We start from the raw sequence: 12,628 nt of genomic DNA, 5'->3' as shown, positions 1-12,628 counted from the left end.
TAAATACACAAAATCTTAAAAAATAAATTTAAAAAATTTAAATGTAGTTTGCAATTCTATTTATCCCTTAAAACTCCTCCCCTTTGGGATCCCTGGGTGGCTCAGTGGTTTGGCACCTGCCTTTGGCCCGGGGCGTGATCCTGGAGTCCCGGGATCGAGTCCTGCATTGGGCTCCCAGCATGGAGCCTGCTTCTCCCTCTGCCTGTCTCTCTCCCTCTCTCTCTATGGCTATCATGAATAAATAAAACCTCAAAAATAAATAAATAATAAAAAAAATAAAACTTCTCCCCTTCAATAAGCTGAGGTGCAATTTCCATGCCACAGAACTTTTTTATACCACAGCAATTTGTTCAGTACCTCTTAAATTTATAGTGCCTCTATGGAAATACTTGATTTAATCTCTGCTCAGTAAGTCCAAAACTAATGTAAAATACTAGTACATATAAACTTGAGGGGCACCTGGTGGCTCAGCGGTTGAGCATCTGCCTTTGGCTCAGGTCATGATACCGGGGTCCTGGGATCAAGTCCTGCATCAGGCTCCCTGCAGGGAAGCCTGCTTCTCCCTCTGCCTGTGTCTGCCTCTCTCTGTGTCTCTCATGAATGAATAAACAAATAAATAATCTTTAAAAATAATAAACTTGAACCAAAATATCATGTAACATTTAATAATTGCAAATATATTTATTACAATTTACAGATTAGTTAAAGTTATATACACAAATATAATTTTAGCTATAAAATCCCAACAAACTGGTTACATTTAAGTCACTGGATCTGTAGAAGCCAATTTAGAGTCTTCTAGTCCCCTAAATTCACCTTCCTTAAATTATACAAAAATAAAATCTGATAGTTTTGATTTCAAGTTAAAGATGAAGAGGTGCTGTTATCACACTGGACACTCAGAAAAGGAAATTTTACCTGTCTATACAACGCCTTTCACATGCTACATTGATACTTAAAGCACCATTGCAAGACTTAAAATGTGTACAATGTTCAATCACAACTTCCAAGTTTAACTGTGTTCTAACAACTAGGATTGGGATGAAAGGACAAGAATTTTTTTCTCCTTCAGTCCAACTTAAAAACAGCCCTGTCTCTATCACTTCTTTTAAAGGAGGGTAGTAAATGGGAGAATCCTTCACCAAGCTTCTACTCATTTGGTGGTGAGGCTGGAATCCCAAGGGAACAAGTTTCTAAAATCCAGTAGATGTCAAACTATCCCATTATTTTCAAATATGCGGAGGTGCTAGGTTTCAGACTAAGCCTGTGAAATAAAACAGTATATACTTCAGTCTGGTTTTAAAAGAATGAATATACATTTTCAGAAAGCGCTATTCAAGGCAGGTGATGCCTTCTTTCCAACTGACACAGCTGGTGCCAGAAACCAGCCTGTTCTCACGGTGTTAGAGCAGGACTCTGCAAGGGTGTCCCCTGTGATCACCTACCATGGAGGTGCACAACACGCGCTGAATGAGGGCTCTGCAAAAATCTGAGTACTCTGGGTGTGTTTGTTTACGGATATATCTATTACCACTGGAGGCAGTTCTTAGAGCAAACCAGATAGAAAATAACGACCAGGTAGATTGTAAACTGAGGTAGTTAACTCTGCAAGCACTTCTGACAAAAAAATCTGTTCCCACACCGAGATAAGCTCAAACTTGAGAGGTCACCTGTTCTACTCGTGTTTTCTATTACCTACAACAAGGGGCACGTGGGGGTAAAAACAGACCACCAAGGAGCTGCTAACACTGCCTCAGCCTAACAGAGGCAGACCAGGGAGAGCCAAGTACATAAACCAAGGACAACCAGCCCCCGCAAAGCCCTCAATTCAAAAGGAAGCTTTGGGCTAAAATTAGGAAGACTTGCTATTATTAAGTCTACAGTACTGTCCTTTCCTGAAAGTAGAGACAAATTACTTCTCTCACTACGTAGAACACAACAGGTGTGGACGCTGACGGAGTCTGTATTTTACACTGCAAACTGGGAAATTCCTAACTACCCATTTCCAAGTTTCTAGTGTCACCCTGACAGGTTTGAAAAGTGACGGTGCTGAAGCATGGGATTAATAACACTGGTCTTCTGTTGAGAGCATGTACAACAAAACCAAATTGCCCCGAGAAGTCTCCTAGCTTCCTTCCTAAGAAAATTCTTGACTTTTAAATTTAAAAAAGAAATGTCTATGATGCAATTATTACTTTCTGGAGTCTTACAACGTGAAACATACAAAGAACCATGGAACTGGGACGACAGTGACACACACAGCACCCACTCCAAGAAACAGGTTGCACAGGAGTGAAACGTGTGAGATGGTAAAATTTGGCAGAAAGATGCAGCTTTTCCCAAGCAGCAGAGAGTACCACGCATGTTAAATTCTGTGGCAGTCCTTGGAAATATCTCGGGTAGAACTTAACCTTGAAATAAAAACCCACCACATACGTTCACCCCAAGTCATTTTGAGAACAAATGTCATTTTAACAAACGTGACACAAAATAATTTAAGTTGGTAGCATATACAAGATTATTTTCTTAAGCTCAAAGTTAAAAGGACCACATCACTGAAATAAAAATACAGAGAGAAAACATAAAAGCCCATTAACTTTAGAATGTTGGATGGGGAGAGCCCAGGGTTTTCGGGTAGGTACACACAATTTAAATTAGAATGGAAAAAATGGGCTTTGAACCCTATAAATATTGTTTCCCAAGGAAATAAATTTTGAACTACAAAATTCCACCTTCAGAGGTCCCCTTTTGGCCTCAGCAAGCACAGGACACTCCAAATACATCCAACTAAATCAAAAAAGGGAGGATTAGAAATCACACCATCTCATCCTTCATTTACCAGGACTTGTCTTCAAACCTGGACATTTCTGAGTGGGATCAGTTACCAAAAAAAAAAAAAAAAAAAAAAAAAAAAAAAAATTAAACTAGGTCACTGGATCCAAGTTGCATATCCTCTAAAAAAAAGGACAGCTGCCAATTTTTGTTTGTAAAAGAAACCTCTCAAGTAAGAGGTAGCTAGCGTATGCTTGAGTTAGAGGCCGTCAAATCATCTTAACATTGCTTGAAAGCATTAAGTCCTTTGAAGCAGGTTTCTTGGAGTCTATTAAACATTCTTTCTCTGTGCTCAAATGTCAAGCAATATCCAATAGCATCTTCTGTTTCTTGAATTCGTTTCTGGAATCTGCACGCATCCCGTGCAAATTGTTCCCATGGTCCTCTGCGGTCCTCATCTTCACTTATATAATACTCAGTAACTTCTTCAAGGAAGGTTACCTATAAACACAAAGACTAATTTTAATCATGCTCTAGGATCTTAAAATCATCATTGAAGTAATTCACCCTTCTTGCTACTAATACTTTCAGAATATCAAATATCTTACAGGAATATTTGGTTTGAACCATTAACAGAAGAAAAAAGGAAGTTCTGATTGATTAGATGGCAACTTAGTAAAAAAAAAAAAAGAGAGAGAGAGAGAGAGAGAGAGAGAGAGAGAGAGCAGGGCAGCCTGGATGGCTGCCTCAGGGGTTTAATGCCACCTTCGGCCCACAGTGTTATCCTGGAGACCCAGGATCCAGTCTTGTGTAGGGCTCTCTGCATGGAGCCTGCTTCTCCCTCTGCCTGTGTCTCGGTCTCTTTCTCTCTCATGAATAAATAAATGAAATCTTTAAAAAAAAAAAAAGTGAGCAAATGCCATCTTAATTCCCTTCACACATATACACACATTCCTGCCCCCCATCTGTCATCGTGTCATCCCGCCTCCCTCCTCTTGGCTTTTGGTGTTAATAAAATGAATCCAGATGGGGAACTGAAAATTTCCTTAAGTCATCAGTTTTGGGGTTTTTTTTCTTAATACTCAGGGAAATACAGTTCTGTGGCACTCTTCTTCCGAAATGACAAATGTTTCCCAACTTTTCAGAAATATTTGGAATAGTTATTAGTCAATGTTAGTCAATGCTTTTATTACAGCACAAAAGCTTTAAAAAGATCTTCACCGATTTCTAGTCTATTTTTAAATTTCTATTTATTTTTCTTAAAGATTTTTATTTATTTATTCATGAGAGACACACAGAGAGAGAGAGAGAGAGAGGTAGAGACTTAGGCAGAGAGAGAAGCAGGCTTCATGCAGGGAGCCCGATGTGGGACTCAATCCGGGGACCCCAGGATCACGCCCTGGGCCGAAGGCAGGCGCTTAACCGCTGAGCCACCCAGGCATCCCCCTTTTTCCTTTTAAATACAATTTCACTTTTCAGTGCTTTGCAATTTTTACATCATGAACGCGTAGTATTACTCTTATATCATTACTGTTGTAATCAGACTATAAGAAAAGTTACTTAGTAAACAAAATGCAGCCTAATTAACCTATCTTTATGGCTATGTTACTAAAAGAGACTTTGTAGTTGAGATAAAAACCCTCTTTATATTCCTCCTCAATATGCTATCACTATATACATATGAAATTGTAAATACTATAAACACATGATTTCATGTAATGAATGACTATCCTTTTTAATCCTACTTAATTTCTTTTTTCAATCCTACTTAATTTCTAATATTGAAGTTTCTTTACAACACAGCAAACTAAGAAAGTAAATACATGCTTTAAAATATGTTCAATAGTTACATCAGCTAATCCCACCGTGGCCTACTCCTTTCATTCCCTTTACAACAAGTTAAGGAATGCCCTCGAGGACAATTAGCAGGAATGTAACATCTTACTAGATATTGCATTCTAGAGTTACTAACTCATTGTGTCACTAAAAATAAGTAATAACAACAGCATTTATATAGTGTTTACCACATGCTAGGCTTATTTCGGAGCACTTTACAGTTTTTATCTCATTTCATCCTCATATAAACCCTATACGGTACTTACTATAAGCACTTCCATTGTATAGATACCTGCCTTGTTGCCAATCACACAGCTTCCCTACGGTGTAGTAATCAGGACTTAAACCTTGAGTGTGCCTCCACAATGGGCACTATGTTGTCACTACACACGGGCGTTTTAAACTCCCCTCTCTGAAAGTCTCATTCTAAGAATCAAGCACTACCCATTACTCCCATATACCTAAAGAAAGGCAAGTAGTCAAAGACTGCCAAATAATTTCACCATATTCTAGACATAATCTTTTAACAAATGTTGCTTCTAGTTCATAGTCAATAGTTTCACATCTACTTGACTCAGCTCATTTTTGCTCAATGAGTAAGCTAAAATGAGACATGAGACTGGCTTGAGGTCTCGGAACAGTAACAGCTACAATTAAGGCGGTGATTTAGGAGTTTTATACAGTCAGCCCATTTAAATCATGCGATAATTCACACATTTATAATTGTCACTCTCAGCAGATAAACGCGTGAATCAAAGCTACGAGAAGTCAAGTTACTTTGCTGTATTCCCAAATTTCTTGGCCCTGACCACTCAGCAGGAGGGAACACAGGCCTCCAGATACCAAATGCTCATTCCGTTGTTCCTTTGTTCTTTAACCTATTCACTAAATAGGTCATTGTCAGGGTCCCCTTAAAAATAAAAAAAGATCTTTTATGACAGCATTAAAAAGTGTGAACCAAATATTCAATATGCCTTATTCTGCTTCTACAGGCAGGACATAAGGTAATCACCACGTAGAGATATTTTCTACCCAGGAAGAGTTTCAAAGGATTAAGCTAGCCATCTGGAACCAACAGATTAGGGCACTGTCCACACGAAACTTTCTCATGCGGCAGAATCTGAGGTCAATAATAATTTACTCTCCTTTCTCTTTCCAAGTAAAGTGTATAGTAAACTACAGAAACTTTCCCTCTACACTAAAAGATACCCTGTGTATTTGGGGGAATTTCTCTCCAATTAATTAACTTCCGCTGAAAAAACAGTGGAGAAAAAAAAAATAAAGCAATTCAAAGGACTTCCCCAAATAAAATTAACCTGGCAAATGTATTCAAAGAGTAAAATGTTCCACGAAGTTTTAAGACTAGCTTCAGACTAGCTTCAAGATTAGCTTCGGAACAGGAGGCAACTACTCAAGATAAACCAAGTAACCATCACTGTTACAAATGATTAGTAACCTGTAAGTGGCCAATGATAACTAGTATTGCGTTCTCAAGAATCAGCAATACTATTTCCTGTATTTTTTTTTTTTACTGTCAATCAAAATCATGTACATGTCACAAAGTTTTTATATTGTAATTTAGTCTCTTCTTTCATGGTAAACTTGTTACTTGGTATTATCATCCCTCTGGGCTCTAAGAGGAATGAAGACACTTATTCTGTAAATAAAATATTAAGTGTCTGCAAGTGACATACAATTAATACCATTTGAAAACTCTATGGCTGTAACAGGACCAGACCAATCTCCAGAAGAAATAAATTGTGTACACACAAGGTGTAATTTTCCTGACCCATAAAAGTTGAAGACTGCATGGAAACAGCCCAGAGCTACAAACGCAAATGAAAAAGGAGTTTTCCTGCTAACATCTATTCTACCCCAGCATCTTCTATTTGGATAGGAACAACATTCCACACGAGGGAAGAAGGCGGTGGTGCTAAGTCCGGTGGGGGTGGGGAGCTGTCATTTCTTAATCCAAGTATAGAGTCCTTCCTCAAAATATACACTCTTATGCCTTCAGGAGTCATGCTACTGTATTTAACCACGTCAAAACAGTATAAATTACCAGGCACGTTAAAAGAAAAAAAACAAAAACAAAAACAAACCTTTTTTCTCTTGATACGCGCGTGTCTTTCTCCAGAAAGGACTCCACCCTGTACCAAGTCTGGACCTTCACTTTCTCGGCTCCCTAATAGTTGCACCTCACAAGACAGGAAGGTGTGACGATCAGAAATGGCCACAGTGGGCTCAGACGGCTTCTCTGAGTCGCGACAGCCTTTCCAATTTTTCCCTGATGTTTGAAAAGGAGCCTTAAAATTTAAAAGGTTGTAGGGGTCTTCGGAATTACAGAAAGAGTTCCACAGTTGGAGACTCTCTGCCTCGTCTGCACTAGATTCCCAGTCATCTTCCTCCCCGGAATTATAGTCAGGAGACTCAGGAAGGCTTCCAGTCTGGGGAGAATTCTCTAGACCAGACTTGCCAGACAAATTCTTCTCCGAGTCCGAAGAGTCTCCTGGAACAATTCTGGCAGCAGACTGAATTGTTGCCGTAAAGTTTTGGGGATCATAAGGATCTACGCTATAGAAAGAGTTCCAGAGGTGCAGCCCTTCAGGGTCTTGTTCGAGGTCTGATGCGGACAGTGGGCTATCGCTATCGAAACCGTCATCTTCGGCTTCCTCGTCCCAAGTCTCACCTCCGGAATCAGAACTGGTTTCCAGATCACTGGACGTACCCCCCAAAATGTAATCTATCAATCTGTTACTACAGGCTGGTCTGGTGGAGGCGGGAATGCTATCTTCTAGGTCTGAGGAGTCCCCGACACTTACTTGGTCCTCTCCAGGCTCCTTCGACGCAGGTACCCCAGCAGGTACCCCCGCAGACGGGCAGCCTTCCGAAGAAGGGCCCTGCCTTTCCAAAGCGAGTGGAGCCTCTTTGGCCGATAACACGGGGTCTTCCTCGGCGGGGTCCTGGGCCCTTCTGGGAACGACTCCAGCAGAGGGAACACACTGTGCGGGACTGTCCCCGCCGGGCTTCAGATCCATCCGGGACAAGTTCTGTTCCTCCTCCAGGCTGTGGTAGCCATTGTCTTGCTCTGGGGTGGGCAGCGCTTGCCCCTTGCTGGCCTGCTGAAGGAATTCTAGCCGTTTCATGCGAAGATGGTGGATTTCTGGCAGGCCCTCTCTAGACAGAGGCGGACGTCCCTGCCAGGAGGCGCAGGTGAGCTCGGCCTTCGGCCGCTCGGGAGGACCAGCATCCTCAGGCAGGCAGCGGCGCTCGGGGCTGAGGGTCTGGAAACCAGCTGTCCCGCCGCTTCCCACGCCGCTCTGACAGCCGAGCCCCACCCGGGGCAAGCGGTCCAGATGGGTGGGGCTCCACAAATAGGAGACGACGCCGAAGCCGCTTACACGCTGGACCTTTAGAGGCCCAGGAGCCCAGGAGCCAAGCTCCCGGGCGGAGCACAGAGGGGCCTGGGGGCCACCGGGCCACAGCTCCAGCCTCCACGGCTGCGGCTCCAACAGGAGGGCGTTTGCGGCGCGGTCCGGGGCTCCCGCCTTGGCTCCGAGGTCCAGGTCCAGGCCCGGGTCCGGGTCCGGGTCCGGGGACGAGCACTGCCGGTGCATCCCCTTCTGCAGCCAGTCGAGGGGCGGCGAACACGCGGGCTTCTGCGCCGGGGCCCCGGCTGGGTCCTGCCGAGCCTCCAGCGCGCCGAGAGCGCCGTGGCCGGCGGCGAAATCCACCCACCTGGCCGGGATCATCCCGCCGAGGAGCCGGCCCCAGGCCAGCAGCTTCCGAAGCAAGCTGGGGAGCGGCGCGAAGAGCGGGGAGAGCAGCTTGGTCCAGGGGTCGGGCCGAGCCTGCGGCGGGGCGGGGGCAGCCGGTCCGCGGTCCGCGGGCTGCTCCGGGGCGAGGGCTGCGGGCACCTGGCTCGGGCCGGGCTGCGGGCGCCGAGGAGGGAAGGGCAGGCGGAAGCGGGAGCGGGAGCGCGGGCGCGAGGCCTCCGCTGCCGGCTCCATGCCCTCGTGCGCGGCGGTCTCTCCGGGGTGCGGGTCGGACGCGGCTCCGAGAGGCCTAAGCGGTGTCGGGCTCGCCGCGCGGCCGCGTCGGGGCCCCGGGCCGGTCCCCGGGCCAGCGGAGGAGCCACACGGGCGAGCGGCTTCCGCCGCGGGCGGCAGAACACAGTCCGGAACGGCAGGCGCTGGGCGCGCTGGCCGAGGGGACGTTCATCCTGGCGGAACGGAGGTGTCCTGCTCGCAAGAGGCCTCCTGCGGCGACCGCGGCGCCCGCCCGCGACGGACGAGCCCTTAAAGGCCTGGCAGCGAGACCCCGGAAGGGCTGCGCAGGCGGGCGCGGGGCGACGCGAAGCCCAAAATGGCCGCGGGGCCGGCGCGGAGCAGGACAGCCGCAGGCTGGGGGACGGTACGCAGGATGGCGGCCGCCGACGCCGCAGCCCCGCGTCACCTCACGTCACTCCCAGGGCCCCCCGGGCGGGCCTTTCCGGACTCCTCCGAGCTGCCGCAGGTTGGCCTCGCGCGGTCCCCTGTCGGCTTCCTTACTCTCGGCCGGCCCCGCCCCCCCCGCCCCCCCGCCCGCGCGCCGGAGGTTGCATCAGCCGGGCCGGAGCTCTGCGCGTGCGCACTCGGTCCTCGGTGGTCTCCTAGGAGACCGCCCCGCGCGGCCGTTCCCCGCCCCCCGCTCCCCGCCCCCCGCCCCGCCCAGCGATCTGGGCGAAAGGGGAACGTTTCCAGGTAACGCAAGAATTCCTGGAAGCAAAAAATAATAATAATAATAAAATAATAAAATAATAAAATAATAAAATTAAAATAAAATAAAATAAAATAAAATAAAATAAAATAAAATAAAATAATAAATAAAATAAAATAAAAAATAAAATAATAAAATAAAATAAAATATAAAAATAAAAATAAAAAAAAAAAGAATTCCTGGAAGCCCTTTTAAGGTCCCAGTACACACCCGAGGGTGCACACGTACCTTACACTTGAATATTTCGGGGTTCCCGTATCGTTGAGTGCCAAGCAGATCATCTGCAGGAGACCTCAGCATAATAGGACTTGGCAGTACTGCGTAAACCGGTGTCTGGTGTTAGGACAACTAATAATTTGGAGTGAGGGGTGCGTGGGTGACCCAGTGGAGCACGTCCCTCGGGCGCGGGTCGTGACCCCAGGGTCCTGCGGTGGAGGCTCAGGTCACGTCCCTGCTGGGCAGGGAGCCTGCTTCTCCCTCTGCCTTTGCCCCTTCGCCTTCCCCTGCTCCTTCTCTCTCTCTGTCTTCCAAATAAATAAATAAAAACTCAACAAAAAGTAATTTGGAGTGAATGATAAGAGTGCAAACCCTCAAGTGAAAAACGGGTCATTCATATGCATCCCCCACCCCCACCCCCAGTGTTTTCAGTTTCTGAATCACTATTTAGCTTTGTCTAGGACCCAGCTTTCAGGATCTGACCCACATACATCCCCCATGAAAATGTGAGCTCTTGTTTTTCAGGTTCTGTCCCCTTTCAGTGGGACAAATCCGAGTCTCAGAGGAGTTAAGAAACGAGGGCCTCAGAGTTGTCACCCCATAGGCTCCCCAGCAGTCCTATTGACATCCTGAGCCCCCAGAGCAACAGGTGGGATGCAACAGGTGAAGAGGGGCGCACAGACCATTATCCTTGGAAAGAATTTTGTCTGGTAATTTTAATTGCTATATTTGATTCTCTGTCGTGAGTCGGTCTCCGTCCGTTTCTTTATTTCTGCCAAAAGTTTCTCGTCGACTCCTCTGAAGTCGAATGTCTATTCCAGGGAGAGTGTGCAGGATTGAGCAGGTAGGGAGGGCAGGAAGACCATTTTGGGAGCTAGGAGGAAGCAGACTGCTCTTCCCACCTCGATGGGGCTATTCAAAGAACAGCCAACTTCCTTCTAGGAAACTGAGAGGTCCTCAGTCTCTGGTTTTACCCCCTTTAGGATCGTATCCATATCTCTGGAAATACCTCATTTTTGATTCTAAGAACTTTAGAAAAATGTATTAGTAATGAAAGTCAGCTTAATAATAGAAAAGAGATCCAGGCATGCAAAGTAAATCCTTGACGCCTCAGTTTCTTGGTTGTCGAGTGAAGCTAACAATTCTTCTTTCAACAGGTTGGTGAGAGAACTAATTCTAACACCCAGATGGAGTAGGAGTATAAACATCAGCTAGAATCTGTTATTTATTGGCTAACATTTGTTTCCTGTTGTCTACACACTAAAGGCTCTGTATAGCCTGTCCACCCACTACACTTTACCAGCCTTCTCTTGGGTAACTTCCCTTCATGTATGTTAGTACTCTGGAACATTGGACTGGTTTCCTGCTTTTACTCGCGCTCTCTCTCAGCCAAGAAAGCCCTCTTGCTCCCTGTTAGATAAGTCATGCTTCAAGGTCCAACTCAAATGTCACCTCCTTCTTGAAGTCTTTGCTGACCTTCCCAGCCAGAAGTCTATCATTAGATACTGTTTGAGCACTCAGCATGCTACACTATGTATACCTGTAAACGTTCTTTCCTGCTGGCTTCAGTTCCTTGAGGGCTGTATCCCAATACCTAGACCAATGGGTCCCAAAATATGATCTGGGGCTCCCATTTTAAGACCCTTTCAGGAAGCCCTCAAGGCCAAAAAATGTTTCTAATAATACAAAGCTGTTATTTTCCTTTTCTTAAAAGTTTTTTTTTTAAGATTTTATTTATTTATTCACAAGAGACACAGAAAGAGAGAGGCAGAGACACAGGCAGAGGGGGAAGCAGGCTCCCTGCAGGGAGCCCAATGTGGGACTTGATCCCAGGACCCCAGAATCATGCCCTGAGCCGAAGGCAGAGGCTCAACGTCTGAGCCACCCAGGCATCCCTGTTATTCTCCTTTTTTACTCTCATTTTCTCATGAGTGTACAGTGGACATGCATCTTCTAAAGGATACATGATAAGTGACCTGGCAACAGGTGGAATGCAAAAACAGATAGGAGACTTGAGTTGTCTTCTATTAAAAGCCAGATATTAAAGACACTTGGGGAAATGTAAAGCAAGGTCACTCTTCTCCAGTTTTTTGTTTTGAAAAATAATTTTTCATTAAATTTTTTTTTAAATATTTCATTCATTCATTCATGAGAGACACAGAGAGAGGCAGAGGCAGAGGCACAGGCAGAGGGAGAAGTGGGCTCCCTGCAGGGAGCCCGATGTAGCACTTGATCCCAGGACCCGGGGATCGTGACCTGAGCCGAAGGCTCAACCACTGAACCAGCCAGACACCCCTAAAAGTGCTGTGTTAACATGTAGTGGGTTTATGAATTTTTAAAAGATTATTTATTTATTAATTTATTTATTTGAGAGAGAGAGAGAACAAGTGGGGTAGGGGCAGAGGGAGAGGGAGAAGCAGGCTTCCCATTGAGTAGGAAGCCAAACATGGGGCTCAATCCCCATACCCTGGGAACATCACCTGAGCCAAAGGCAGACGCTTAATCAAATGAGCCACCCAATCTCCTCTGGTTTATTATTTTTTAACAAATATTTAAAAATTCCTCAGTTTTGAGTTCTTAGACAGTAACTCTTGGCAGATAGAATACAAATAAAAGTTCCATGGAGTCTTCAATAACTTTTAACAGTACAAAAGTGAACCCGAGACCAAAAAGTTTAGGAACCCCTTACCTAGCATGTTGACTGGCACATAATAGGTGACCAATAATGTTCACTGAATGAATGGAAAAGTATTAATAACTTAACAACATCTTCCTTATGGCTAAGCTTTTTCTTTCTTCTTCTTTTTTTTTTTTTTTAAGATTTTACTTATTTATTCATAAGAGACACAGAGAGGCAGAGACACAGGCAGAGGAGAAGCAGGCTCCTTGTGGGGAGCCTGATGTGAGACTCGATGCCAGGACCCCAGTATCATGACCTGAGCCGAAGGCAGATGCTCAACCACTGAGCCACCCAGTTGCCCCAGCCTTTTGCTCTCCATTCTCAACTTTGTCTCTAACACTGCATGCCCCCAAAAAACATGTCCTA

General features: G+C 45.4%; 1 protein-coding gene across 1 annotated transcript; it reads right to left on the bottom strand.

Annotated features, from left to right (window-relative positions):
* Positions 1–649: 649 nt before the first annotated feature.
* On the bottom strand, positions 650–9,040 carry PPP1R15B (protein phosphatase 1 regulatory subunit 15B). Its single transcript, XM_072814862.1, has 2 exons — positions 6,711–9,040; positions 650–3,273 (listed from the first exon to the last, which is right to left on the bottom strand). Exons 1-2 carry the CDS (start codon positions 8,616–8,618, stop codon positions 3,052–3,054), a joined length of 2,130 nt encoding a protein of 709 aa, XP_072670963.1. The 5' UTR covers positions 8,619–9,040; the 3' UTR covers positions 650–3,051.
* Positions 9,041–12,628: the final 3,588 nt, after the last annotated feature.

The sequence above is a fragment of the Canis lupus genome, chromosome 38, assembly GCF_048164855.1.
Source record: "Canis lupus baileyi chromosome 38, mCanLup2.hap1, whole genome shotgun sequence".
Lineage (NCBI taxonomy): Eukaryota > Metazoa > Chordata > Mammalia > Carnivora > Canidae > Canis > Canis lupus.
The sequence above is the reverse complement of the archived record's forward strand: the minus strand, read 5'-3'. Positions and strand labels throughout refer to the sequence as shown.